Source organism: Paroedura picta, chromosome 2, assembly GCF_049243985.1.
Source record: "Paroedura picta isolate Pp20150507F chromosome 2, Ppicta_v3.0, whole genome shotgun sequence".
Taxonomy (NCBI): Eukaryota; Metazoa; Chordata; class Lepidosauria; order Squamata; family Gekkonidae; genus Paroedura; species Paroedura picta.
Window position 1 is genome coordinate 105,254,797 of NC_135370.1, and position 27,999 is coordinate 105,282,795.

General features: G+C 41.4%; 2 protein-coding genes across 8 annotated transcripts in view; one reads left to right on the forward strand and one right to left on the reverse strand.

The window, feature by feature from the left end:
* The window catches only part of METTL15 (methyltransferase 15, mitochondrial 12S rRNA N4-cytidine), a 158,318-nt gene extending 150,053 nt beyond the window's left edge, over window positions 1-8,265 (reverse strand). The window contains exons 1-2 of one of the 3 annotated variants that reach the window (XM_077321973.1): window positions 8,127-8,265; window positions 5,032-5,297 (exon numbers count right to left, since the gene is read on the reverse strand). In XM_077321973.1, coding sequence (XP_077178088.1) covers window positions 5,032-5,280 — 249 coding nt within the window. In that variant the 5' untranslated portion in view covers window positions 5,281-5,297; window positions 8,127-8,265. The other 2 variants (XM_077321971.1, XM_077321972.1) reach the window with 2 other exon arrangements.
* Window positions 8,266-10,097: 1,832 nt separating this feature from the next.
* KIF18A (kinesin family member 18A) overlaps window positions 10,098-27,999 on the forward strand; it is a 58,098-nt gene continuing 40,196 nt past the window's right edge. For 2 of the 5 annotated variants that reach the window (XM_077321966.1, XM_077321970.1), the window contains exons 1-7: window positions 10,206-10,339; window positions 12,095-12,440; window positions 13,055-13,212; window positions 17,704-17,808; window positions 20,219-20,329; window positions 21,152-21,349; window positions 27,679-27,855. In XM_077321966.1, coding sequence (XP_077178081.1) covers window positions 12,113-12,440; window positions 13,055-13,212; window positions 17,704-17,808; window positions 20,219-20,329; window positions 21,152-21,349; window positions 27,679-27,855 — 1,077 coding nt within the window. In that variant the 5' untranslated portion in view covers window positions 10,206-10,339; window positions 12,095-12,112. The other 3 variants (XM_077321969.1, XM_077321967.1, XM_077321968.1) reach the window with 3 other exon arrangements.

The following is a 27,999-nucleotide window of genomic DNA, read 5'->3' on the forward strand; positions in this document are numbered from 1 at the left end:
TTGCTGACCTAATGCTGAGAGTCCTCAAATAAATTCAAAGGTAAATTAAAACAAGATTGCTGGATTTGAATTAATTCACAAGTTCAGAACAATGGATCCCCACTACACACACACACTGATGAGGTTCATAGATTTCTTGCAGATGGTGTATTTCTGCCCTCAAAGACTTCACATCTCGTGAAGCAAACTGATTACAATTCACATTGTGTGTGTGCATCCATTACAACATTCCTCCCACTTTCTGACCGGAATAAAAAGACTCAGATCTCCATTTCTACTTGTATCTAACAAAGAGAGCTTTGACTCTCAAAAACTTATATCCTGAAAATCTTGTGGTCTCGAAGGTGCTACTGGAGTCAAATCAAAAAGGAAGTAAGTTTCTGTGGGTTTACTGCAAAAGACACTATCACAAAGAAAATGAGCTAAAAAGGGAGTGACTCATTCATATAAAGTACTTCAGAGAAAACTGTACAAAAGGAAATTGTGGGGGCAGGGTTATAAAGCAACAGATCAACACCTAAAAATTTGTGTGAAAAAATCCCTTACATTCAATGACAGACCATTTCTCATAGTTAAGCATCAGGAAGAAAAATCAGATATATTTAATATTTACACTGTAAACACATCTCCTCTCATCATCTAAACCAGAGGTGTCAAACTCATTTGCTAGTATGGCCAGATCCGACATAAATATGTCATGATACAAACTTTATAAAGGACAGCAACTGGTAAGCTCTGCTTTGGTGTGTCTTCACTGCAAGATCCATGGACTGGGGGAAGTGTACAAGAAAAACCCACATGGGCAGACTGGAGAGACAACAATGCAGTGCTGGGCAGACCATCCTGCACTCCCTTAATGATGGGAACAAGCCCTTCCCCTGCCTACTCCTGCTGTCAGTACTCTGAGCCCAGGCCCCAGGGTAAAAATGTGAAGGAGTTGGGTGTTCAAAGCTTCCCACTCCCCTAAGCCACCATAGAAGAGGACTGGGAAAATAAGTTCAACTAACCCTCTCTCCACCTGTGTAAGTGGGGGGTGATGGCTTGGGTCCAAGACCACATGCACAGCAGGATCCAGGCCAAGTAAAACCCAATAAGTCTGAAATGCCTATGGAGTAGCAGCCACCTCTGAGCAAGGCCACCAGGCAAATCATGGTGAGGTGATGATCAGGTTAAAGCGATTGTTGGCAAGTTGCACCAACCCCATGCAGCAGCAGCCGCCCCAAGCCAAAGACTGCTGGATCATCTGATGGGGGAGTTGATACTGTGCACACAAGACCATGCATGTGGCAGAGGTCCCAGACTACCCAGGAACCAATGTAACTGGAGAACAATGGAACTACACCCACAAAGCAACAGTTGCCTACAACTGAAGGCTACTGAGTAGTCCATGAAGGAGGAAAGCCTGGCCATGTGCTTAGTGGCCAAACTAGGTCCCCAATGTGTGAAAGAACCTGCTGAAGAACACCCCCATGGGCCAAACCACAGCTGCTGCATGAGGCAGTATAAATACAGTGGCAGCACTGACTACCATCAAGCCCCACCAGATGACTGCCTGCACACCCCACAACCAAGCACCAATCCCTGCAGCCATCTGGAACATCATCCCAAGAGCTGCAGGCCAAGCAGAGAAGCATGCAACCATGTGCTAGAACCCTGAGCTAGAATCCTGAGCTGGCATGATAGGGCTGAGGTGGCTCTCGGCTCACCAGTGCTGCAGACAAAGTTGTTCCACCTGGCTGAAGCCACAATTGAGTAGTTGTACACACACCCTCCAAGCTGCCTCCTGGTCCCTCCCTCACACCAATTGCTCGCAGGTCAGATAAGAGCCCTGGACAGGCTGGTTTGGGACATCCCTGATCTACCTATTCTAAACAAATAATTAAGAATCTTCTTTTTCAGTTTATCCAAGTTAATAATAAAGTTGTCAAGACCCAGAGAAAATATGAAAAATTGGGAATTTGGGGGAACAGCAAAAAAAAAAAAAAAAAAAGGCCTCCTATAAAGTAGCATGCTTTTGAAGTCAAGTTCTTTCTCACTCAAATAAATAGCATGAGAAATTCTGAGAACTTTCTGATTTTTTTCCTGTAGAAAAAGTGAGAAACTGTGGGGAGCACAGGAGAACAAAATCATCCTATGAAATATTGTATCCTTTTTTTGAGAAAAAAAACATTCCTTAAAAAGCATTTCACTCATTCCAAATATTACAGTGCTGACAGTGCTAATATTCAAATATACTGGTATTACTACTTACTGGGACTGTATGAGTGCTTCTGTACAAATAATATTTTCTCTAATTCACTACAGAATTTGTTTTCTAGCAGATTCTTGTGTTTGTTCAGATGGCAAAACCCATGTGCTATGATACCACAGGATGCAGCAGTTGACAATCCTTTCTCAAGAATCATTTCGATTGTTCTTACAAAGCCAACACCTATGCTTTTTAAATTGTATAACATAAAATTGAAATATACTATTTATCTGTCAAAAATAAATATTAACTGCAGCAGTTTAGGGGATCTGATTTGTCGCTCTTTTTGAATACAGGCACAACTTTTTGTTTTTAAACAGAAGGAAAAATGCCAGTAGAATTAATATGGGTAAACAGTTTGGGCAAATAGTCCAAAAATGCCTATTAATTTTAGGGGGGGCACTAATCTTTGCCTGGAGACTTCCCAAACAGAAGAAATAAAACCTTCCTCAGATTCTGAGATAAGAGGCCAATGGGGTAGAGGGCATGGCAAAAAACTGAGCCAGTGCCAAGATAGGAGGAATCCCAAACACTTGGCCAGCCTTTCTTAACATTTTTACCATCAAGAAACAATTGAAACATTCTTCAGGCTTCAAGAAATCCCAGGAGTGGCGTGATTATGCAGAATATGGTTGGGGAGTATATTGTTTGCTTCATCTTGTAAGGGAGGTTTGTCACAAGCCAATACAACAAAGTATTATGAGGCATCAGTAGCTACCAGTTTTGGTAGAGCAGCATTGTGTTCTGGGAATTGGTAGGCTTATCAATACCTTCAAGTGAGATCTGGCAGGATGTACCACTTGACAGAGAGCCATTTGCTCTAGTTCACTTAGGGACATCTTAGTTAAAAACTAGGCAAGTTAGGACTTGAGAATTCCCCTTTAAAACTTTGAATGTATGTTTCAGGATGTATGTTTCAGGATATTTCAGGATATATTAAGGTTTGGGAACTTCAAATGGTAGAGTCAAGTGGGGCTAGTGAGATTTACCAATGTGAATGGGAAGATTGGTTTTATGAGCTGGGAAATTTTGAGGTGGAGAGCTTCAGGGCAAATCCTAATATTTCAATACTTTCAAGTGATAACATGGGATGTTATCCTTACTAAATACCTCAAATGTATTTTGGCCACTGAAAAGATTCTCTGCAGGCAGGTTCTTCCAAAACACATTGGCAAAAATGTAGGCAGGCTTTCAGGAGTGTGGCAAGATAAAATGGAGCTGTAAAACTAGCTGGGAGGCTGATCTACATTTTCTGTTCCCTTGAACAACTGGGTAAAAGCATTTCTTAAGATAGCCAAGGTTTCACTATGTACTGGGATCAGAGAGAATTGTTTGGAAATGCTTTATTGTTGATATCCAATATACCTTCAAATAACTATTTGCTGAATGGCTGTCTTATACCTCAAAGACATTTGCTATTGCAGCTGATCATTGTGGCCAGAATGACTTTGGCATGGAAATGGAAAGATCACTCAGTGCTATCTTTAGGACTGTGGCTAAATTAAGTATGGTACTAATGAACAAGGTAACTGTGTTAGGTACATGTGGTCTCAAAAATGATAGACCCCTGACAAATTTGTAGAGATGTGGAAGTAATTTATGGTGTAATGGAATTATTGTAAAGGCTACCAGGACGTACAGCAGAGATTTCAGAGTTTATGTGAAGGACGATGTCAAGGACAATGATAGTCTAGATTCAGGTGGGTAGCCATGTTGGTCTGAAGCAGCAAAACAAAGTTTTGAGTCCGGTGCCACCTTTAAAACCAAGATAATACTCATCATTATCAACTTTATTTTTGTATCATGCCCTTCTTAGATAGTTTAGGGTGGGTAACAACATGGTTTAAAACAGTCCCCATGATTGTTTACACATCAAGGATTGTTGAGCACTTAAACTGTGGTGCTGGGAAACTGGAAGGTATGATAGTGGGTAAGGGAGCGTTAAGTATGCTTTGGCTTGGTTTAGTTGTAATTAGCCTGTAAATATACTGTTTTTTATCATCATTTTAGAATTAATAAAAAGGATGCTGCTGTCGTCACTCCCATGAATGTGCTTCCTCACAGTCACACCCACTCACACAAAGACACTCACACAGTTCTTTTTCACTGCTCTCTCCCACATGTATAGAATGGTTTCAACCAATCTGGATTCTTGTTTCAGGCTCCAGAAGTCCACCAAAACTTTGTTTAGACATTTAGAGGGGTTCAGTGTTTTTACTCTGGGTTGCGAAAGCCATGTCTATCTGGCCAAGATGGGCTTTTCTAATCCATCTACATATAAATGAGCCTAAGATGAAAAGTTATGTCCTGCTTTTAATCCACAACAGGCTTGTAATAACTATTCTACCTTAGTTTTGATTTATGGCAGCCTATTGACTTCAGTAGACTTAAAATAGAAGGGTAGGTCTCTGTTAAGGATTACACTTCAATTTTTACTTAAAGTTACTCTTGACAAAGGAGTTTTCTGTTTTGAAATCCGATTTCCTAAGCAAGTCTCATTTTATATATTTAAATTTAGTATCACAATCACTGTATAATGCAATATTGCCATTCCAGACTATATTTCCGCTCTAATTAGTTTCATACAGAAACAGACATTTTATATTTATTAAAAGCATCAAAGAATCTTTTTACACATAGCACCTTAAACTGTAACCAGAAATGAATTTAGTAGAATGGGCATTTCATATTACAATATACAATTTTCTCTACAACTAATAATCTCAGAAAAGCAAAGAACTATTTTTAATATGAATATACTTTCTCAAGAAATTCCAGCTTACCTGTCCTTGCTGTGGTTCTAAAAAATTAACAACTTCGTTGACCATAACAGGAATATGAAGTTGATAACAGTCTTCATTGTCTACACTGTACCGTGACTTTTCATCACCATACAATGGCACTGATTTTTCATTTGCTAATGAAGAGGATATGTTTCTGATTGACATTTTTAAGCAATTTGGGCTAAATGTAACTAAATGACAACAAAGAAATCTATTGCAGATTTTGTATAAATAGGGAAGTCGATACATGTTGTAGAGAAGCCAACCTGGGAATAAATATCAGAAATCAAAATTAATATCTTCAGAATGACTACACGAAGGGAAAATAACCAAGAAGCAAAAGTAACCATTGTTTTACAAATGATCATAGAAAGATGCCAGTATATTGCAGATATTAATGAAAGTTAGTAATAAAAAGTAAGATTTGCATTAGGACAATGTAATTTGCTCTTAATGTAAATGGAATTAAATGTATATGGGTCATCATCATAAAGTGGACAGAACTTGGCTTCAAAGCTCTATTTTACTGTTGCGAAACCCCTGAAACATTTCTCAGGCTTCAAAAAACTCTAGAAGTGATTATACAGAATATAGTTGGGAAGTACAGCTGTGTACACTCTCACCCTGGGCCCTCTCCCCTTCCCACTCCCTCCAGCCCCATCATTGGCCATGGGGAGGGGTGTGTGGCATGACCACATATGGTCATATCACTGACAAATGTTTAACCAATTTTATAAAAACATAAATATTAACTAACTCCCACCCATTAATGAAACCCTTCCCAGGACATCTAGAAACCCCATGGTTTCATGAAACCCTGGTTGAGAAAGCCTGCTCTATTATATCACAAAGACCAATTGGTACCTATAGGCAAACTATTATCTCCTAGCCTATGTTCAGATGGAGAGGCAAAAAATCTTACAAGGCTTGTTCCAACCCCTGAGCCACATGCATGGCCTGTTAATTGGGTTTTCATCAGAAAACTATGGTACATGACCAGTCTCACAAAACATATGATTCACATGGTAAACATATGATTCAGAGCTTTCTCCATTCTGGCCCCCACCTGGTGGAACGAGCGTCCAGAGGAGATCAGGGCCCTGACAGAACCTCAACAGTTCCACAGGGCCTGCAAAAGGGAGCTCCTCTGCCAGGCATTTGGTTGAGGTCGACCAAACCACCGCTTCCAGTTGGCCCTCAAGCTCCCCCCCACCTCTACAACCAACATTAATCGGTTGCCCACAGGGTCCAGTAAGAGTTGAGCTGAGGCTCTTACAATTTCTATTTTATGTATCATTGTTATTATCATGTTAAATTATTATTGTTATATTACTGCTGTTATTGTTACCTGTTACCATGTGTTAATTGTATCCTCCCTGTTTTCTGTAAACTGCCCCGAGCCCTCAGAGAGGGCGGTATATAAATATAATAAATATAATAAATAAATAAATAGAAACTGAACTACTATCATTGTTTAAATGGTGTTTCTCATGCACACCATGACCAATATATATATATTTACCCAAAAGAAAAATGACTCTGAATGTAAAATAATTCCCCTTTCAAAACAAAGTTGTTGTTTCCTTAGTTATGGTATATAACTTTAACGTTTAAGTTTTGTGGCCTAGTTTTCCTTTCAGGTAAGCAGGATATCTAGGGATGAGAAACATTGTACCTTTTAATTTAGAGATTTTTCCATATATATTTTTACTTCACCTGCATCTCTAAGCAAAAAGTCCCATTTGGCAATTTCCTACCATATAATTCTGATTATCACTTTTTGGATTACAACAAGGCATTTTTTTAATGCAGTTAAGATACTGATTTCAGGGGGATGAAGCATCTTTTCTTACGTAGTACATCTACTGTATGTATACAACATTTTCCTAGCACTCACTGGGCAATATTTTATCATTGGGAAAACACAATTTTCTCCCAACTATTATGTTCATTACAAATGAACATTGCATGAAATGTAGTCAAGATGTTATGCCACTAACAGTAGGCTGATATGAAAAATGCTGTTGGAAGCAACTGTGAGATTTATTATCATCTTGAAATATCCTCTGAAAAAGGTTTATGGTTAGTTACAAAATTTGGCCTTGAACATAAAAGGAAAACCAAAGTGGAACAACTAGATAAACAATAATATGCAATATCTTATGAAACTATCTTACGAAAAGAAAATGTTAGTTACAATAATAACATTAGTTGTAATAAGAAATTTAAACAAAGTTAGCACACAGCAGATTAAGTGTGTGGCTTTCCCGTCATCTCAGGATATTCATTGAATACATATTTTCATTGGGGCACATGGCAGTGGGACAGATCTTAACTATTTAACAGAATGCAATGAAAGAATGACAAAAAGGAAACCCTGAAAGGGGGGGCTACTGATAAGAAAACACGATAATGCAGTACCTCCTTGAAAATAAGCGGCAGTTAAGTGATTCAGCTGACTCTAGGGAAAATTATTTCCTACAGCTTGGCTTCAGCTGTGGTCATGACCCAGATGCTCCAGTAGACGTTGTCCCCTTCCTCACTGCATGGCTTTTTGTTTGGGCCTTCTTCAGCAATAACAAAGTCAGACCTGCAACATGCCTTACACCTCTTCTTACCTTTGTAGGTTGTGTGCATTTCCTCGTTTTTCTACCTTAATCCCTCTGCTTTTATGCATTGACAAATACGTATTTCATACGCCATCAGTGCCACCCCAACAATAACGTCACACTACTAAAATGGGGGACGGGTAAAATCCGTTCTTTTGGTTTAACGGCCACCTTGACATATTCATTTATCCTCCTTCCCTGGGCATTTTTCAATTACGTTTACTATTCTTAATTTGCATTCGCTCTGAGCTCGCCTCAAAAACCCGCTTGGACATGGAGAAAGGAGAATACGTTATTCCGGGCAGCAGGAGGGAACGACCAGACCATCACTTCCTTGGCAACTACTAGACTCGTCGTGAGTGGGGGAAGTAGCAAGCACATTTGTTGACAATGTATAAAGGCGTCCCACTCTTCACTCAAGAGAATATGAGCCTCCTCACCCTCTTGCTCGTCCACCCCCGTCCTCCCGGTGCTAGAAACACTCACTTTGAGGCGGTGCTCAGAGCGTTTCATCAGGCGCCCCCCCCTCTCATTGGAGCCTGCCGCGTCAGGAGGGTTGCTAATAGACTTCCTCCCTGCAACAATGCGCCGTTGCTTTGGGTTCCGCTCAAGAGTCCGGCGGCTTTTTCCAAGAAAGCAACGACCTAAAGAGTTTTGAGTCTTCCTCCTCAATTGATTTCAAGGGGATTAGAGTTACTCTCATGAAGGTTTGCTGATGTCATGCAGGTTTACTCTCAAATAAACCCTATTAAGCTCAGAGGAAGTTGCTGCTAAGCGTTCATAAGAGCCAGCCGCACAAATTATCCAGAAAATGTGACGGGATTCCCCACCTACACATTTTTCCCCTCCTCCTGTCCTTGATCTCTTACAGAGCCCCCCCTCTCCCCCACACACGGCATTTTATAACAGCCTTTTGTTCATCCTTTTCTTTCTCCCAACCCCTCTCGACGGCTGTGGTTGATAACCCCAAAGCAAAATTACGCATCATTAATAAACAGCCAAAGATCTATCGCTCCGAAGCGAAAGAATATCCACTAGGGATTAACTGCGTGATATGGTGAAATAAAATTCTTCGGTGGGCATCAAGTAAAGTCTATGAATACATTCTATTACGTAGTAGGGGGGATAACCCCTTACAATCGAGGGAACTGGCGCATACCCTTCCGCAACCCACTCAATCATGACATAGATCTATATGCTTTCCCTACATTTTTTGCTTCTGCAGGGTCCTGTGATATAGGGATTGGGAGTTGCGTACTTCCCTAATCCGCCCGACCACGATCTGCAACTCGCAAACATGAACAGTCCATATGAGACTGCGGTCATACGTATTTGTCAATGCACTGTTGAGCATTAAGAAGACAGAATTATAAAGAAGAATTTTATAATTATAAAAAGACCCATATTGAGAAAGAGACTGGAATCGTTTGCGTCTTACAGTAGAAAAACAAGCCTTCCAGAGGGGAGCTCCTGTTTTATCAGTACATCCCCTAGCCACAAATTATATCTAAATCCATCCCGTGTATGAATTCTTCCCCCAGTACAGCCCCTCGGTTGCTCGGCGCAATTTTACTTTGCAGAACATTAGTGACAAAAAACATATCTTTCTACTTATATAGTCTCCAACACTGCCTTCATGAGAACACTGTTCCTGAAAGCAATTTCCTCCATGAACCCAAGAACGGGAAGGACTGCTGCAAAACCATAAGGAAATGGGTTAAGCACCACTGCCATCCCGCCGCCGTGCGGGCGCTCCAATTCCTTCGAAGCCTTCTGTTTATTTTAAAAAATGGCGGGGAGATGCTAGTATGCACGCCGGGAAATACAGAACTTCCTGCGCAATGATCGAAAGAATCTAAAGTGTACTTTAAGACGCTCGGTTTATTTTACTGCAGCCAGGCATTAAAAAAAAAATTCGGTATGGATTCTATGTGGAACACAACTTGAAATGAAGTTTAAATTAAATCACCCACATCTACAAATAGACGCCCATCTTACACGTCAGTTGACGTCAGGGAGTTGCAGAATCAAAACTGGGGCGTTCGAAGCAACTAGGCTGTAATTCTGCTCACGCATCCTGGAGCGCTTGCTGAATGCAATACGGCTTATTTCTTTTTTCAGGAACGAGGTTTAAAGTCACGCTTCCAATTGTGCAATTTAAACCCCTAAATTAAAAAAAAAAACCTTCGCTTTTGAATTGCAAAGAAGTGTCTCAGTCTACCCTGTGCACACCAAGGCTATGCTTAGAGAATATCATCAGCTCAACTGCAGCAACGAAATCTTGCTTCCCCAAACCGTTAACTATCCCAAGGGTCTCGCGTCTCCCCCGAACGCTTGCAAGACAGCCTGCATCTGAATGCATGGGACCCCTTTCCTCCGAGCAACAAGAAATCCTTGCTCATTTCCTGGAAACGCAATTCCCTTGCACTGTCCCCTCCCAACGAAGGCCACACAGAGTCGATAAAGGAGAAACGGGTCCTCGTTTAGGTCAAAATAGATCCGTAACCGATCGATAGTGTGGGCGCTTTTGTGACGTCAGGCATACAGGAACCAATCGGAGGTCGGAGAAGAATGAGTGCTTGTGTTTGAATTTGGTGGCGAGCTGAACCGAGGGAATTCAGCCTTGGGAAGGGAGGGGGTGGCGCAGGGTAGGTTGGTGGGCAACAAGCAGGGTAACTTAAAAGGATCCGAATGCCGAGGTGAGCAAAGCGGAGACGAGCCAGGGAGTGGAGTCTCCGTAGGTTTGATGCTATTTTTTAGCGCGGGTGGAAGAATGTATTCAGTTTATAAAGGTGCTGAATTAACTGGTGGTTTGGTGACCCAGTTTCTATTTCCGGTTACGGAAAGGAGTTTGTCTTTTCCTTTTCCATAACGAGGTCTTTTGTTTGTAATACGCCCGAGCTTTGTGTGTGTGTGGATTAGTTTCTATTTAGGTTGGGGGTTTGGTATCGGGAAACCTTCCCAAAAAGTTTAATTCGCGCTATAGTTTTGTGTGCCCTTGTCAGGGGCTAATGCCTCTTGAATTTACATGTACTTCATATGCTCACTTAGGCTGGAGCAAAGTCCTTTGGAACTCAACTGGGCTTACTCTTGGCTGAGTCAGCATGCTTAAAAGCACATTTAACATTGATGCCCCTACCAAAAAGAGATGGTGGCAAGCAATTCCTGGCGCACAGAAAAGTTAGCAGTGGGGTTGGATAGGAATTAAAAGACATGATGAGAAAAATGTGGTCTACTGGTCCTTCTATGACTTGTGTAGAGATAAATGGCAGATTCTTTCCTGTGACACAGAATGAGCAACACCTTGTTCTCCTCCTGATGTGGAATTAAAATGCACGTGAACCATAGAGCTTACTCAGGCTCATCTTAAATTTCAGGTTGTTATTAACAACAAAGGAGCCATCCACTGGTTTTAGGTGCTGTCCACTGTAAAATCTAGAAGCAGTGTAACATTGAGCATGCAATAGGAGTGTTTATTTGTCTTCATAGAATGCCATGGAGATTTAAAAAAACGTTCTGATTTGTTGGAAATTTATGAGTTAAGCTTGCATTTGTAATTCAGCATCCAAAGGTGCTTAGAGTCTGTAGAACTGATAGGGTATGTTGTTATTGTTGCTGTTATATTAAGTGTGGTATATCTTGCAGGCTAGGATATTGACTTCAAATACTTCAAATATAATAGCCAGTGTGATGCAATGAGTAGGGTGACACCCAGCCTAGGGAGACTTGGCTTTCAGGACTTTCAGGATGAAATGTATTATTTTAGGTGACTACCCATGGTGACTAAAAGAAATTTCTATATTCAGAGATAGTAAACCTCTGAATACCAGTGCCATGGAGTAACATCAGGAGAAGGCCTTGGCCTCCATGGTCTCTTTCTGGCCTTCCAATGTAACCGGATCTCTACTCTTGTTTTAATTCAGTCCTTATGTGTTTAGAAATGTTCTATAAGTATCCCTGAATACCTCTTTCCCCCTAAACATATTTCCAGGGTTGCTCTGTGAATAAAATTAGTTAACTGCCAGGTATGCAGTTCTGAAATTCTTAAAAAACATGCAAAATACAACAATTGTAATAATCCATTCTTTTCAGTAAGGTTTAGAAATCAAAACAGCACAATTTTACTTGTTAGGGTTCAGTACTAGAAAATATAATAGATTTTAAAGTAACTGATTCAGTTTATGATGTGTGTTTGTTAGATACTAACTCCTGATTGTGTTAAATGTGTATGTGTTTGATACATGAGCCATCAAGGTTTTGGGCTGATGGTATTTTTCTAACCCTATTAGTATAATTAATCAGTCAATTGCTCCTTTACTGATTTGGGGATATAGTCTTTAATAATAAAACGACCAGTCCTAAACCAAAAGTCACTTGTTTTGCTTGTTCTAACTGCTGTAATGGTTTCCAAACTATAGGAAAGATTCTTACAATATGTGTGAAATATTCCACAGACGTATCCATTCCTCATAATGTCTGCTACTGTCCAAGAAGATGTCTGTAATCACGTCAAAGTAGTGATCCGCATTCGCCCAGAGAATCAAAAAGAAAGGGATGGCAACTTCAGCAAAGTGCTCCAAGTGGTCGACAAGCACATCTTGGTCTTTGATCCAAAGGTGGAAGAAGTCAGTTTCTTTCATGGAAAAAAGCTCCCATACCGGGACCTTAACAAAAGGCTAAATAAAGATCTCAAATTTGTGTTTGATGCTGTATTTGATGAAAATTCTTCACAGTTGGAGGTGTTTGAACACACTACCAAAACAGTGCTGGATGGATTTTTAAATGGATATAATTGCACAGGTAATTTATCTATATTTATTATAGCTTCAGTAGTAATAAAATAATCCTATATCAGCCGCCATAAAACAATTTACCCCTTCTGATTCTATTGTGGGGTGGGGGGAAACAACATAATGTAGCTGTCATACTTCTTTACTCTGTGTTGCAGTGAAGTGTTGCCGCCATTCTCCAAATTGTTGGGTAGCTTTAATAGTCTTGGTTTGTTTATTTGTTTGTTTTGGATTTTTTTTCACTTTGCATCTGTTAGCTCTGTTTCCTTGTGTACAGTGAGGCTTCTTTCAAAATAATTGTCTGTTAGGGAACCATTCATTCTTCCTCCCAGACAGTTTGATTCCAGCTGCTAATACCAAATTATTTTTCTGAATGGCATCTGTCAGTCCCTGGGAAACAAACAGTTGTACATACCTAAATTTTGCATGTCACAGCTTCACGGAGTCATGGCAGCTATTTGCAGCGCTATTCCTATTCTTTCTTGTTTACTCCAACTCCATTTCTTATGTGTGAGATTTCTCAACAATTTGCAAGTAGCTAGATCCTTTTGTTTTGGGGGGTTGAGTTGCCAAGTACTCCACCAATTAACATTTTCATTCCTTCCCTTCCCCCCCAAAATGTAGTGCTTGCATATGGTGCAACTGGTGCAGGAAAGACTCATACAATGTTAGGGTCACCTGAAGATCCTGGGGTGATGTACCTGACCATGGTGGAGCTCTACAATGCCATGGATCGAATGAAGGAGGAGAAGCATTGTGCTATTGCTGTTTCATACCTTGAGGTAAATGGACACATGAATTTTGAACAAAAGGTCAGGGTTTTTCTTTCACTGCTCATGCCAGTTTTACAAGATAGTTGGGTTCCATTTGGTTTCTGGGTCCAATTTGAAGTGCATTGTTCACTAGTTTTGCAGTGCAACTTGTGCATTGTTAAAAATGGGATTAGATTTAATTGTGTTCCAAACTGTATAAAGTATGTGTTCTATTCTTAAAACAAACAAAAAACAGCAAGTGCAAGCAAACTGTTTGATTCTAGGCATACTTATCAAAAAATATAACTGGCTTGGCATATTTTCAAAATTTGATATATGGGATTGGGCAGCATGATAATTTGCTTAATTAGTGTTCTTCTCAAATGACAAAACATCTTCCTTCTACAAAATTGAATATATGGCATGAAGATTTTGACAGTAGGTTAAGAGATTTGTTTGATAAAATATGAATGTTTTAGATTAGATGTGTAGCAGCTTGGGGAGAAGGTAAATGATCAATCGTTTAAATAGTGACTGCAACAACTTTCCTAAGCAGAAATCCTGTTCTGTACAGAAAGGCCTATATTAGCACCTCCTTTACCTGGGGCATGTTTTGCAACAGGCTGGGCTCAAATTTTTTTAGTAGCTGCACCAGGTCTGTGAAACAATCCTCCAGAAGGAGTCAGGAGGGTTTCTAACCTACTGCCTTTCCAACCAGTCTGTAAAACAGTTGTTCCAGAGGACTGGCCAAAAGGGAAATATCCTGTGGGTAAAGACATAAGGTACATTTAGATTGTTTTACAAAGCTATTTTACTGTTTTATTGCTTTGTCGGACTATTTTGATTTTATTCCTGCTTTGGTTTTGAGATGCTCAGGATGAAGGTAGGTCTAAAAATAGTTTTAATTAAATATTGGGGGGGGTATTTTCATATCATATCTCCCCAGGGATGGGGGCTTATGTCCTTTACAAAACATAGTTTTAATGAACAAATTAAAGAAAATAGCATTTAAATTGTTGTTGTTGTTATGTGCGAAGTCGTGTCCGACCCATCGCGACCCCATGGACAATGATCCTCCAGGCCTTCCTGTCCTCTACCATTCCCCGGAGTCCATTTAAGTTCACACCCACTGCTTCAGTGACTCCATCCATCCACCTCATTCTCTGTCGTCCCCTTCTTCTTTTGCCCTCGATCTCTCCCAGCATTAGGCTCTTCTCCAGGGAGTCCTTCCTTCTCATGAGGTGGCCAAAATATTTGAGTTTCATCTTCAGGATCTGGCCTTCTAAGGAGCAGTCAGGGCTGATCTCCTCTAGGACTGACTGGTTTGTTCGCCTTGCAGTCCAAGGGACTCGCAAGAGTCTTCTCCAGCACCAGAGTTCAAAAGCCTCAATTCTTTGACGCTCGGCCTTCCTTATGGTCCAACTTTCGCAGCCATACATTGCAACTGGGAAGACCATAGCCTTGACTAAACGCACTTTTGTTGGCAGGGTGATGTCTCTGCTTTTTAGGATGCTGTCTAGATTTGCCATAGCTTTCCTCCCCAGGAGCAAGCGTCTTTTAATTTCTTTGCTGCAGTCCCCATCTGCAGTGATCTTGGAGCCCAGGAAAATAAAATCTGTCACTATCTCCATTTCTTCCCCTTCTATTTGCCAGGAATTGAGAGGGCCGGATGCCATGATCTTTGTTTTCTTGATGTTGAGTTTCAAGCCAACTTTGGCACTCTCCTCCTTCACCCGCGTCAACAGGCTCTTTAGTTCCTCTTCACTTTCTGCCATTAGAGTGGTATCATCTGCATATCTGAGGTTGTTGATATTTCTCCCTGCAATCTTGATCCCAATTTGTGACTCCTCTAATCCCGCATTTCTCATGATGTGCTCTGCATACAAGTTAAATAGGCAAGGCGACAGTATACAGCCTTGCCGAACTCCTTTCTCAATTTTGAACCAGTCAGTGATTCCATGTTCAGTTCTCACTGTTGCTTCTTGACCTGCATATAAATTTCTCAAGAGACAAATAAGATGCTCTGGTATTCCCATCTCTTTAAGAACTTGCCACAATTTGTTGTGCTCCACACAATCAAAGGCTTTAGCATAGTCAATGAAGCAGAAGTAGACGTTCTTCTGGTACTCCCTAGCTTTCTCCATGATCCAGCGTATGTTGGCAATTTGATCTCTAGTTCCTCTGCCTCTTCGAAATCCTGCCTGTACTTCTGGAAGTTCTCGGTCCACATATTGCTGGAGCCTAGCTTGTAGGATTTTGAGCATAACTTTGCTAGCATGAGAAATTAGTGCGATGGTGCGGTAGTTTGAACATTCTTTGGCATTGCCCTTCTTTGGGATTGGAATGTAAACTGACCTTTTCCAATCCTGTGGCCATTGTTGAGTTTTCCAAATTTGCTGGCATATTGAGTGTAGCACTTTTACTGCATCGTCCTTTAAGATTTTGAATAGTTCAACTGGAATGCTGTCACTACCACTAGCTTTATTGTTGCTCAGACTTCCTAAGGCCCATTTGACTTCACATTCCAGGATGTCTGGCTCCAGGTCAGTAACTACCCCATTGTGGTCATCAGGGATGTTAAGCTCGCTCTTGTATAGTTCTTCTGTATAATTTTGCCACCTTTGTTTGATCTCTTCTGCTTCTGTGAGGTCCCTACCATTTTGGTCCCTTATCATACCCATCTTTGCATGAAACGTTCTCTTCATATCTCCAATTTTCTTGAAAAGATCTCTGGTCCTCCCCATTCTATTGTTTTCTTCTATTTGTTTGCACTGTTCATTTAAGAAGGCATTCTTATCTCTTCTAGCTTTTCTCTGGAATTCTGCATTCAATTGGGTGTATCTTTCTCTTTCTCCCTTGCCTTTCACTTCCCTTCTCTCCTTAGCTATTTGTAAAGCTTCCTCAGACAGCCATTTTGATTTCTTGCATTTCTTTTTCTTTGGGATGGTTTTAGTTGCTACCTCTTGTACAATGTTGCGAACCTCCGTCCATAGTTCTTCAGGCACTCTGTCTATCAGATCTAATTCCTTAAATCTATTTGTCACCTCCACTGTGTATTCGTCAGGGATATGATTTAGTTCATACCTGAGTGGCCTAGTGCTTTTCCCTACTTTCTTCAATTTAAGCCTAAATTTTGCAACAAGAAGCTCATGATCTGACCCACAATCAGCTCCTGGTCTTGTTTTTATTGACTGGATAGAACTTTTCCATCTTTGGCTGCAGAGCACATAGTCAATCTGATTTCTGTGTTGACCGTCTGGTGATGTCCATGTGTAGAGTCGTCTCTTGGGTTGCTGGAAAAGAGTGTTTGCTATGACCATTGTATTCTCTTGACAAAATTCTACCAGCCTGTGCCCTGCTTAATTTTGTACTCCAAGGCCAAACTTGCCTGTTATCCCAGTTATCTTTTGGCTTCCTACTTTAGCATTCCAATCCCCCATGATGATAAGCACATCATTTTTGGGCGTTGCTTCTAGAAGGTGTTGTAGGGCTTCATAGAACTGATCAACTTCATCCTCTTCAGCAGCAGTGGTTGGGGCGTAGACCTGGATCACTGTGATGTTGAATGGTTTGCCTTGGATTCGAACCGAGATCATTCTGTCATTTTGGGGATTGTATCCCAAGACTGCTTTTCCTACTCTCTTATTGATTATGAATGCTACTCCATTTCTTCTGCGAGATTCTTGTCCACAGTAGTATACCTGATGGTCATCTGAATTAAATTCACCCATTCCTGTCCATTTTAGTTCACTGATTCCTAAAATGTCGATGTTCAGTCTTCTCATTTCTTGTTTAACCACGTCCAGCTTGCCTTGATTCATGGATCTGACGTTCCAGGTTCCTATGGAATAAAAATCTTTACAGCATCGGACTGTCTTTTCGCCACCAGTTACTTCCACAACTGAGCGTCCTTTCGGCTTTGGCCCAGCCGCTTCATTCATTCTGGCGCTACTCGTACTAGCCGTCTGCTCATCCCCAGTAGCATATTGGACACCTTCCGACCTGAGGGGCTCATCTTCCAGCGTCATATCGTTATGCCTATTGGAACTGTCCATAGAGTTTTCATGGCAAAGATACTGGAGTGGTTTGCCATTGCCTTCTCCAGTGGATCACCTTTTGTCAGAGCTCTCAGCTATGACCTGTCCGTCTTGGGTGGCCCTGCACGGCATAGCTCATAGCTTCACTGAACTACGCAAGCCCCCTTGCCACAACAAGGCAGCGATCCTTGAAGGGGGAGCATTTAAATAATACAAACCAAAAAAAAAAAGAATAAGCAGACCTAAATGTATTAGGCAAATCAAAAACTGCAAACCAAGGACCAAGAGACCTTGTATTGCAACTTGGTACAAAATTTTGCATCTCCGGCTATGCCTAGTCTCATACACCCGCAAACGCAGAGGGAACAAATTCATCCAATATTTTGTTCAATTGCTGCTAGTGCCTTCTTCCTTCAGGTAGATGTGTAACATATTTCAATGCGTTATCCACAGTTTAAAAAAATTCTTTAACATTTTTGTCAAGGTGTATAATGAACAAATACGTGATTTACTAGTAAACTCAGGACCACTGGCTGTTCGTGAAGATCCTCAAAAAGGAGTATTGGTACATGGGTTAACTTTACATCAGGTATGTATGGTATATGCCTTTATCATTAACACTAGAAGGAAAACCCATTTTAAAAATGTCTCTTAGACCCATTATGCACGGGGGGAATAACGCACATTCGGGATAGAATGGCGGCGACTAAAATCACCGATAACACACGGTGCCGGCTGCAACCGGCCGCAGCTTTGGTGCATGCCGCTGAAAAAGCTGCGTTAGCGAAACGCGGAAGAAAGCACAGCTTCCGGGTGACCGGGGCGTAACCAGAAGCGGCGCCGGGATCGCCACGTGCATAATCGGTTACTCTGGGTTTTGCCACCGTTGCGTCCCGTCCTGTGCATAACCGGTGTGCTTTGTGTCTTCCCCCTCCGCGTTTTCCATGTGACCCGAAATCGCCGTTTCGGCGGCCGTGCATAATGGGCCTTAGAAAGGCAGAGGCAGGGCCAAAGTGCCCTTGCAGACCAAGGCAAGCCTAGCAGCGAGATGGGCTGCCCAGGCCAGAGCAAAGGTGGATAGGCCCCTCTAGCTCTCCTGGTGGCCAAGAAAATTATGAGTGCAGTGCAGTGATGCATGCAGACCCCCTACCCAGTCACACCAAAGAATATGACTCAGTGTTGCTTCAAGTCCTACTGTGAGCACATATCCACATTTCCAAAGATCCTGCATGGCTTTCTAAATTCATGTTAATTGACAGATATTGAAAGGTTCTCATGGATGTTCCAATCCATTTGAATGCTATGGAATTAAATGCAGAGGAACAAATCACAGTAACTTCCAACCCTATTTTTGATGTCCTGCAAATTGGAAGAATTGAGTTGTTTATAGTGTGACTATTTAGAATAAAGAAGTAAAGATTTACACTTTTTTTGCTGTGGGGAGCTAGCCTAGTGTGAACTACTGCCACCATTGCAAGACACACAGGTTATTAACTGGTGTCTGAGTGTTCTAGCAGTAAAGATGGTTTCTACAGAACAACTATATAAATCAGTAAACAAAACTGAAACATTTGGCAGCAGCCCCTTAAACCATTTACTCTGAAGTTGTGCTTTCAAGATTGAAATAATGATCCTGAGCAAAGTGGCTTGGCGACCTCAGCACAAAGCCATGTCCTCTTGTCAGTTGTGTATTTAGCATCTCAGAGTCTTAATTTAAAGCCCACTGTACCATCACGAGGCCTTCCTTTGGATTTTTTCCTCCTCTTTTTCCCAACCTCGGTTCAAGTACTTTCCTTATACTGCTGCCACCCCATGATGCATCTTGGCTGCTGCAGGTAAAACTGAGAGTGAAGCTGACAGCTGCCTTGTTAGTTCCTGGAATTAGGGCAGTCTCCTTCCCAGCAATCTTCTGTATACTTATGCTACTGATTCCATTTGTATAAGCAGTCACAGCCCAGCAGAAAGCAGCATCTGCCCTGTTTGCTACTGTTGAACAACGTGGTGCTTGCAGTGCTCTTCTGTTCTTTGCCTAAATAGCTTCCAGTCTATATTAACAAGATACTGAGAGAGCAAGATAGTAGAGATGGGTAAACAAAATATTCAGGTGACACAAGGAACTGAAAAAGACATACTGGGAGAGTGGCTCAAAATAGACCCTATTCAGGACAGTGGTCTTAAAGGAAGGGAGAGAAACATATTCTGGCAGCAGGGCAATATGGGAGAAAAATAAAGACAACATGAGGAAGTATGGTGAATTGCAAAAGTTTTAGATGAAGCCAATTGATGCAAAGAGAGCCAGCCTAAACAAATTTTAATTACAGAATTGATGCAACCATAGTAATTTGCCCCAATATGCACATTGACTTTACCTCCACTTTCCAAGCTGGTAGCTCAGAGTGATTCCTTGCTAAATAATATCTCCCCATCTCGAACATTTCTGAAATAATGGACCTTCTGGTTGGTGCTGTAATTAGGCTTGATAAGGAGCTGGACAAGACTGACTCCTAGGGAATGCTCTACTGTAAAACAAGTTGTCTAACAGACAAAATTGATTTCCAACTCTTCATTCATATACGTGTGTGTATATCTGTACATGTGAAGGCTTCTCTCTGAATATTTAATACTTCAATTAATTTTTAAGATGAATTTTAGAAATGTTGAACAAATATAACTAGCGAGCTGAGTAACCAAGCTAACAATCTGAGTGGACCGGTATATTTTGATAGGAAAAATTATGTTTCTTGTTATTTAAGCAATGGTGTGCATGTTAATGTTGAACATAATCTTGAGGCAGGTGCTGAAGCTGGTGTGCACCAATAGAAGCTGGTTTGATAAAAGCTATCATCTTACATGCTTTGTCTCTTGGATCCTCTGGGATCAACACGGCAACAAAAGTTTAAGCTATGTTAATGTTATCACAGAACTGGATGATAAATCTCCCTGATTAAAATCTAGCAAAGATTTGCTAACTTCACATTGCTGTTTTTGAAACATTGCAGCCAAATTCTGCCAAGGAGATCCTGCAAATGTTGGATAATGGAAACAGAAACAGAACACAACATCCTACTGATGTGAATGCTTCCTCATCTCGGTCTCATGCTGTCTTTCAGGTAAGATGATATAGCAGATAAAGTGACTGAGGATCTTAGATAACCTTTGAAGCTTTGTGTTTTTTTTTTTTTTTAAATGGTGAGAGCATCCTCAGAATATTTCACCTCAGCCATAATAGCTTTGGTCTTGGGAAAAGAGATCTAGCTCACAGGCTTGCTTTAAATCCTTTGTGCTTAAACAGCATTCAGTTCAGGAGTCCTCTTGAAACTTCAGATGAGTAATCTATGGAGATGTCAAAGCTGCTTCTGACAAATAAATGTACTTTGTGCCCACGTAAATGTAGTATTTTTACAAACACAATCCTTTTGTTTCTGGAATGTTTGCTGCTAAAGTGGCAGGTTTTGTAACTAACATCCTGCTCTTATACATATTTACTGAGAAGTACTTATAAGTGAATAAGTGTTCGCAAGGTGCTTTGGCATGAATACTCCATTTATTTGCACAGGAATTCATTGAGGCTTCTAAATGAATATGCTTAGCATTATACTGAAGGTATGATATTAAACTTCGACACTGTGTACTGGGCAAGTCTTAGCAGGTTGTTTTTCTGTACATAAACTGCATAGGAAGCAGAATTTTAAAACTATTAATTAAATTCCATCCTGAAATAGTCTTAATGTAAGAAATACCTTCTGATTTCTTATGAATTCTCTGTGGCAGTGCAATAAAAGTTTTAAGTTTGTGTGTGCTAGAGTGCAATCCATTGGCTCCTACAGACTCGGTTTAAAATTGTACTATATGTGAATTTCCCTTCCCCAAAGGATAGGTATATTTTTTGGTCCTTTGCTTCATTTGTTTGTTATTTACTCTCCCATTTGTAGATTTATTTGAGGCAACAAGATAAGACAGCCAGTATCAGTCAGAATGTCCGTATTGCCAAACTGTCTCTCATTGACCTGGCAGGATCAGAGCGTGCCCGTGCCACCAATGCCAAAGGTGCTCGCTTTAGAGAAGGGGCAAATATTAACCGGTCACTGCTAGCTCTTGGCAATGTCATAAATGCTCTGGCAGACCCAAAGGTATGTATGAGATCCTTCCCATCCCCTACCATTAATTATTAGGTTTCATACTAATCTGTAGCGGTGTGCAGTCAGGATAGCTGAGTTTTTTTTAAATGGTATTTTTCAACTGTTCTTTCAGCTGGATATAGATTGGGGCTGAATTTTGGCTGTCCAAAGTGGCCACCTCCCCCCCCCCAAAAAAAACTCAAAAATAGTTGGTATTTTTCAGGACAGACAAATAGTCACATTTAAAGAGACTGCAGTCCTTTTAAATGCCTTCTAGGTGCATTGCTGCTTGAAGAATGTAATTAAACGGGCAGTGAGCCCTTTAAATGCCTTTGGAGTTCAATTGCAGCTTGAAAAAGACATTTAAGGTAACTGCATTTCTTTAAATGCCTTTTTCCTCTTGAGATCAATGGAGAATGGGGGCACTCTCTTTGAGGATACATAGAATTGGACCCCTTTTTGAAATGGGGGGGAGGGGGTTGAGGAGAGGCACCAGCAGCTATGCTGCAAATTTTTTGCCTCTACCTCAAAAAACAGCCCCCCCTGATATCCATGGGTTGATTGTCTATTATACTCGTGGAGACCATTGACTATAACAGTCCACGTAGGTATATGGACCTAGAAAAAAAAATTCTGAATGCTAACCAAATCCAAATACCATACCAATATTGGGATTTGAGAATATTGATTTTTGGGGATTCAGTATTCTCGAATCTGAAAAATACCCGCCGGGGGGGGCATGTTTGCACACCCCTACTAATCCGTTTGAGATCAAATCTAAAGAAGAAAATGATGAGAAAGTTTGGAATTGTGTGCTATCTGTTAAATATTTGTTTGGTATTCAGCAGTCTACTATAGATGAATATTACTACATATATTATGTGGCTTACTACATATTTGACTAGTGGCTTAGAGCCTGAATCTGAACTTCTGACTGAACATGCAGAGGATTATGCCATAAATTCTGGGTGAGAAGCTTCTAACTGAAATTTTACGTCTGCATGAAATTTCTAGATGGCATTAAGTGAGTCATACTTCTCAATCTCAGTAACCACTACCCATTTTATTTTTTTATTTATTATATTTATATACCGCTCTCCCCGGAGCCTCAGGGTGGTTTACATGGAACGTATGAACAATACATGAAACAATCCATAACATATGAATAACCATAACAATGTTGCCATATGGCAACAGGAACAGTAATAGTGATCTTCTGTTTCATGGATGTTGTAAGAATTATGAGAGTGTAATGCATGAAGACAACATTAAAGTTAGCATGTTACGTAAATATTTGGTATTATTAAAAATAGCATTACTAATTTCTGGCTGATTGCTCAGAGTCATGATGCTGGAGTTTAACTAGGTTTTTTTGTTATTATTATTGTTTTTAATGGTTACATTGTCTTGAGCAAGTTCCCAGGGAAGAAACATATTTTTTTCAAAATAAAATAATGATTTTCATTGGTCACAACTACCCAGTGAGTTTTATTCAAAGGAGAAAGAGTTTATTGTTGACCTCCAGCCTGAGATTATCCTTTAAGTGTTTAGAATCATAGAGTTGGAAGGGGCCATACAGGCCATCTAGTCCAACCCCCTGCTCAACACAGGATTAGCCCTAAGCATCCTAAAGCATCCAAGAAAAGTGTGTATCCAACCTTTGCTTGAAGACTTCCAGTCAGGGGGAGCTCACCACCTCCTTAGGCAGCCTATTCCACTGCTGAACTACTCTGACTGAGAAAAACATTTTCCTGATATCTAGCCTATATCGTTGTACTTGAAGTTTAAACCCATTACTGCATGTCCTCTCCTCTGCAGCCAGCAGAAACAGCATCCTGACCTCCTCCAAGTGACAACCTTTCAAATAGTTAAAGAGGGCTATCATGTCCCCGCTCAACCTCCTTTTCTCCAGGCTGAACATTCCCAAGTCCCTCAACCTATCTTCATAGGGCTTGGTCCCTTGGCCCCAGATCATCTTCGTCGCTCTCCTCTGTACCCTTTCAATTTTATCGACGTCCTTCTTGAAGTGAGGCCTCCAGAACTGCACACAGTACTCCAGGTGTGGTCTGACCAGTGCCGTATACAATGGGACTATGACATCTTGTGATTTTGATGTGATGCCCCTGTTGATACAGGCCAAAATGGCATTTGCCTTTTTTACCGCTGCATCACACTGCCTGCTCATGTTTAGTTTACAGTCCACAAGTACCCCAAGGTCTCGTTCACACACAGTGCTACCTAGAAGTGTATCCCCCATCCAGTAGGCATGCTTTTCATTTTTCTGACCCAGATGCAGAACTTTACACTTATCTTTATTAAATTGCATCTTGTTCTCATTTGCCCATTTTTCCATTGTGTTCAGATCTTGTTGAACTCTGTCTCTATCTTCCGGAGTATTTGCCAGTCCTCCCAATTTGGTGTCATCTGCAAACTTGATGAGTAGTCCCTCCACCCCCTCATCTAGATCATTAATAAATATGTTAAAAAGTACCGGGCCGAGCACCGAGCCCTGAGGTACCCCGCTACTCACCTCTCTCCAGTCTGATGAAACACCATTGACAACAACTCTTTGAGTGCGGTTCTCTAACCAATTCCCTATCCACCTAACTATCTGAAAATCCAGATTGCAGTCCTTCAACTTATCCATCAGAACATCATGGGGAACCTTGTCAAAAGCTTTACTAAAATCCAAGTAAATGACATCAACCGAATTTCCACGATCCAGCAAACCTGTTACTTGGTCAAAAAAGGTTGGTCTGGCAGGACCTGTTGGAGACAAATCCATGCTGACTTCCTTGGATCACCAAATTGTCCTCCAGATGTTTGCAGATCGCTCCCTTTAATATCTGCTCCATTATCTTCCCCACAACAGAGGTCAGACTCACTGGTCTGTAGTTTCCCGGGTCATCCTTCCTCCCTTTTTTGAAGATCGGAATAACGTTTGCTCTTTTCCAGTCCTCCGGGACATCTCCAGTCCTTAAAGAGGTTCCGAAGATGATGTTCAAGGGCAGTGCAAGTTCTCTGGAAAGTTCTTTGAGTACTCTCGGGTGCATTTCATCCGGACCAGGGGATTTGAACTCATCCAGTACAGCTAAATGCCTCTCGACAACCTCTCTATCCATGTTAACCTGCCACCCAGACACTATCCTTTGGCTACGGCCATCTCTAGATGTGCCTAAACACTTTGACCTGCGGGAAAAAACAGATGTAAAATAGGCACTAAGCCTTTCTGCTTTCTCTGCATCTTTCATTAGAGTTTGTCCATCCGCACCCCACAGTGGGCCTATTGCCTCCTTTACTTTACGTTTGCTCCTCACATAACTGAAAAATCTTTTCTTGTTACAATGGGCTTCCCTGGCCAATCTTAGCTCACTCTCAGCTTTGGCCTTTTTGATGATTGATCTACAGTGCCTAGTAAGCTGTAGGTACTCTTCTTTAGAGCTGTGTCCTTCCCTCCATTTCCTGAACATTTTCCTTTTCTTTCTTAGTTCCTCTTGAAGTTCTCTGTTCATCCAAATAGGGTTCTTAGAGCTCCTGCAGTGTTTTCGTCTTTCTGGGATAGTCATTGATTGAGCATGCAATAGCTCTTGTTTGAGTAGCGCCCACCCTTCACATGCTCCCTTCCCTTCCAGCATTCTCATCCATAGTATGACACTCATCATGTCTCTGAGTTTATTAAAGTTTGCCCTACGAAAATCCAACATCCGTGTCTGGCTACAAGCTTTCTTGGCTCCCCATCTCAAAAGGAATTCTATGAGGACATGGTCACTTCCCCCTAGGGTCCCCACCTCCTTCACCTCATCCACCAACTCTTGCCTCTTGCCTGTTTAGTTTACTGTACTTATCTCTATCAGAACTTATTTTTAGACAGCTTCCTGAGTTTATAAATTTCATGGGGAATGGTTTTCATTTAACATTGTGAAACTCAGAGGTGGGACTGAACTTTAGGTTGTTAGATGTTTTAGGAAGAGGCACTGTGGGTTGAATATATTTGCAATCAGAACAAGTGGTCTATCAGATCTACTGTTATGAGAGGAATGTAAGATATCGTTATGGAATGTATGACTCTAAGAATACAGATAATGTTTACTTTTTCTGAGTCTGAAGCCAGACAAAATTGTTATTAAGTTTAATGGCATTCCCATGTAGTGAACTTGCTTGCTCAACTGGTTCTGTTTGAGAATGTATTTATTTAATGCTCTGCATTGGACGTGGAGGAGGGGGGAAGGCTACACCATCTTGTGTAAAGTTACCAATTTTAGCCCCCATCTTCCCTAGTTAAACCAACTCTTAATTCTTCTATCTGTCTTTTGTAACAGCCTGTAATTACAGCAAATGTGCTCCTTGTTTGAACACTGAGGTTATGTCAGCAGGGCATACCCATACCCATGTCAGTCACCTTTGATGTGGTCAACCAAGTTATTGGTTCACCACGTTGCCAGGACGGGAATATGGGGAATAGCCCTTGATTGGCTATGGTCCTTTCTCCAGAACCGATCCCAGAAGGTGGCTGTGGGGAATGAATTATCATGCTCCTGAAGTCTACCTTGTGGAGTTCTTCAGGGGCGATATTCTCCCCCACTCTTTTTAACATTTTTTTGTGCCCTCTAGCCCAGCTGGATCTGAGCTTTGGGCTGGGCTGTCATCAGTACATTGATGACACCCAGCTCTATATCCTCATGGATGGCCACCCAGACTACCCCCTAGAACCATTTGCCAGATGTTTGGAAGCCATGGCTGGATAGCTTGAGCAAAATTGCCTGAAATTCAGCCCCTCCAAGACAGACGTCCTATGGCTCGGTAGGAAGGGGGCAGAACAGGAAGCGCATTTACCCATACTGGCCGGGTCGCAACTGATCATCACGCCCCAAGCCAGGAACTTGGGAGTGATCTTGGAAGCTTCACTGACTATAGAGGCACAGGAAAAGAATGTAGCTCACCAGGCATTTTTCTATCTTCCATCAGGCGAGGCTACTAGTACCCTATTTTTCATCTGAGCACCTGGCTATGGTGATCCATGCAACAGTCACCTCCAGAATAGACTTTTGTAACTCACTGTACGCGGGCCTGCCTTTGCTCTGGAAATTGCAGCTGGTATAGAATGTGGCCGCTAGGTTCTTCACAGGAACATTTTGGAGGGCCCACATCCAGCCTGCGCTGAGGCAGTTGCATTGGCTGCCAGTTGCAGCCTGGATCCAGTTCAAGGTTTTGGTTTTAATCTTTAAGGCACTTCGCGGTCTGGGACCCACGTATCTGAGGGACCGTTTGTCATCCTATGTCCCCCTCTGAGCTCTGTGGGTACCAACCTGCTAGTCATTCCCAGCTCTAGGGAAGTTCGTGTGGCCTCAACAAGGGCCAGGGCCTTTTCAGTCCTGGACCCTACCTGGTGGAATGAGCTCCCAGGAGAGCTAAGGGATCTGCAGGATTTGTCAGCTTTTCGCAGGGCCTGTAAGATGGAGCTCTTCTGCCAGGTCTTTGGTTGTGGCCAGTATAGGAGGAAGATCTAGTTGGGACTCCCCATCAGGAAGTATGCCACCCTTGACTATCTGGGTGAAGATTTTTTGACATAGCCCTCTGTTCTCAGGTGGCAGGCATTCTGTTATGGGAGTAGGATTATTTTCTGTTATGTTGTGGTTTTGTATCATTCTGTGTTATTTTAACAGGGCTACTGTTGTGGGGGTTTTCTTTTATACTGTAACCCCATGAGCCAGTATGCTGAGAGTGGCAGGTATGAAATGTACATAATCATAATAAATATTAATATAAATGGATCTGGTTAAACTGGGGGGCAGGGGAATTAGTAGCATGCTGAACAAATCTGCCTTGCACTATATCAAACATTCTGAAAGGAAGTAGCTGCATTTTGAACATCTATCATATCTACAGCTGGCCTCCCCTCTATATTGTTTTCCCATGGTTCTTCTAGAAGTTTCAGGGGCCTGACTGCAGAGAACATAGATTGTTGCTGAATTTGAGAAACAGCCTGGATTGTTATTGCAGATTTGGCAAGCTAACTGTAGTCCTTTCATAAGTAAAGATACAGAAAAGAGGCAGAAAGTTACGATATCTAACAGCCCTTCAACAATTAGAAAGTAAAAGCTCCTGGTTAAATTGGAAGGGCAGGGCAGGGCAGTGTCCATGTAACAGGATATATTGGGGACTGAGTTGCCATTATAGGAAGATTAGTAATGGAAATGAAATATTTTAAGGTTTTATCACCTGCTGCTGACGTACAGTTGGAAACAGCTATTCATAGTAAGACATGATCTGAAGCTACAGTAATCTGAGCAAACCATTAAATACTCATCATTTTTCATTTGGGTTTTTTTTTGTTCTTCCAGAGTAAGAAACAGCACATCCCTTATCGGAACAGCAAGCTTACTCGGTTACTGAAGGATTCTCTTGGAGGAAATTGTCGCACCATAATTATAGCTGCTGTTAGTCCTTCTTCTCTGTTCTATGATGACACATATAACACGCTTAAGTATGCTAACCGAGCCAAGGACATTAAATCCTCTGTAAGTGAATTCACTTTTTTTTGAGAGAGGGAAAGGAAGTCATGCACCGATATTTGCAAGTTATAGAAATCCTGAGGTTTATGGCAGTTGTGGAAAACTGCAAGCAGCGAATTAAAATATCTAGTCAACTTTTTTCCTTCATAC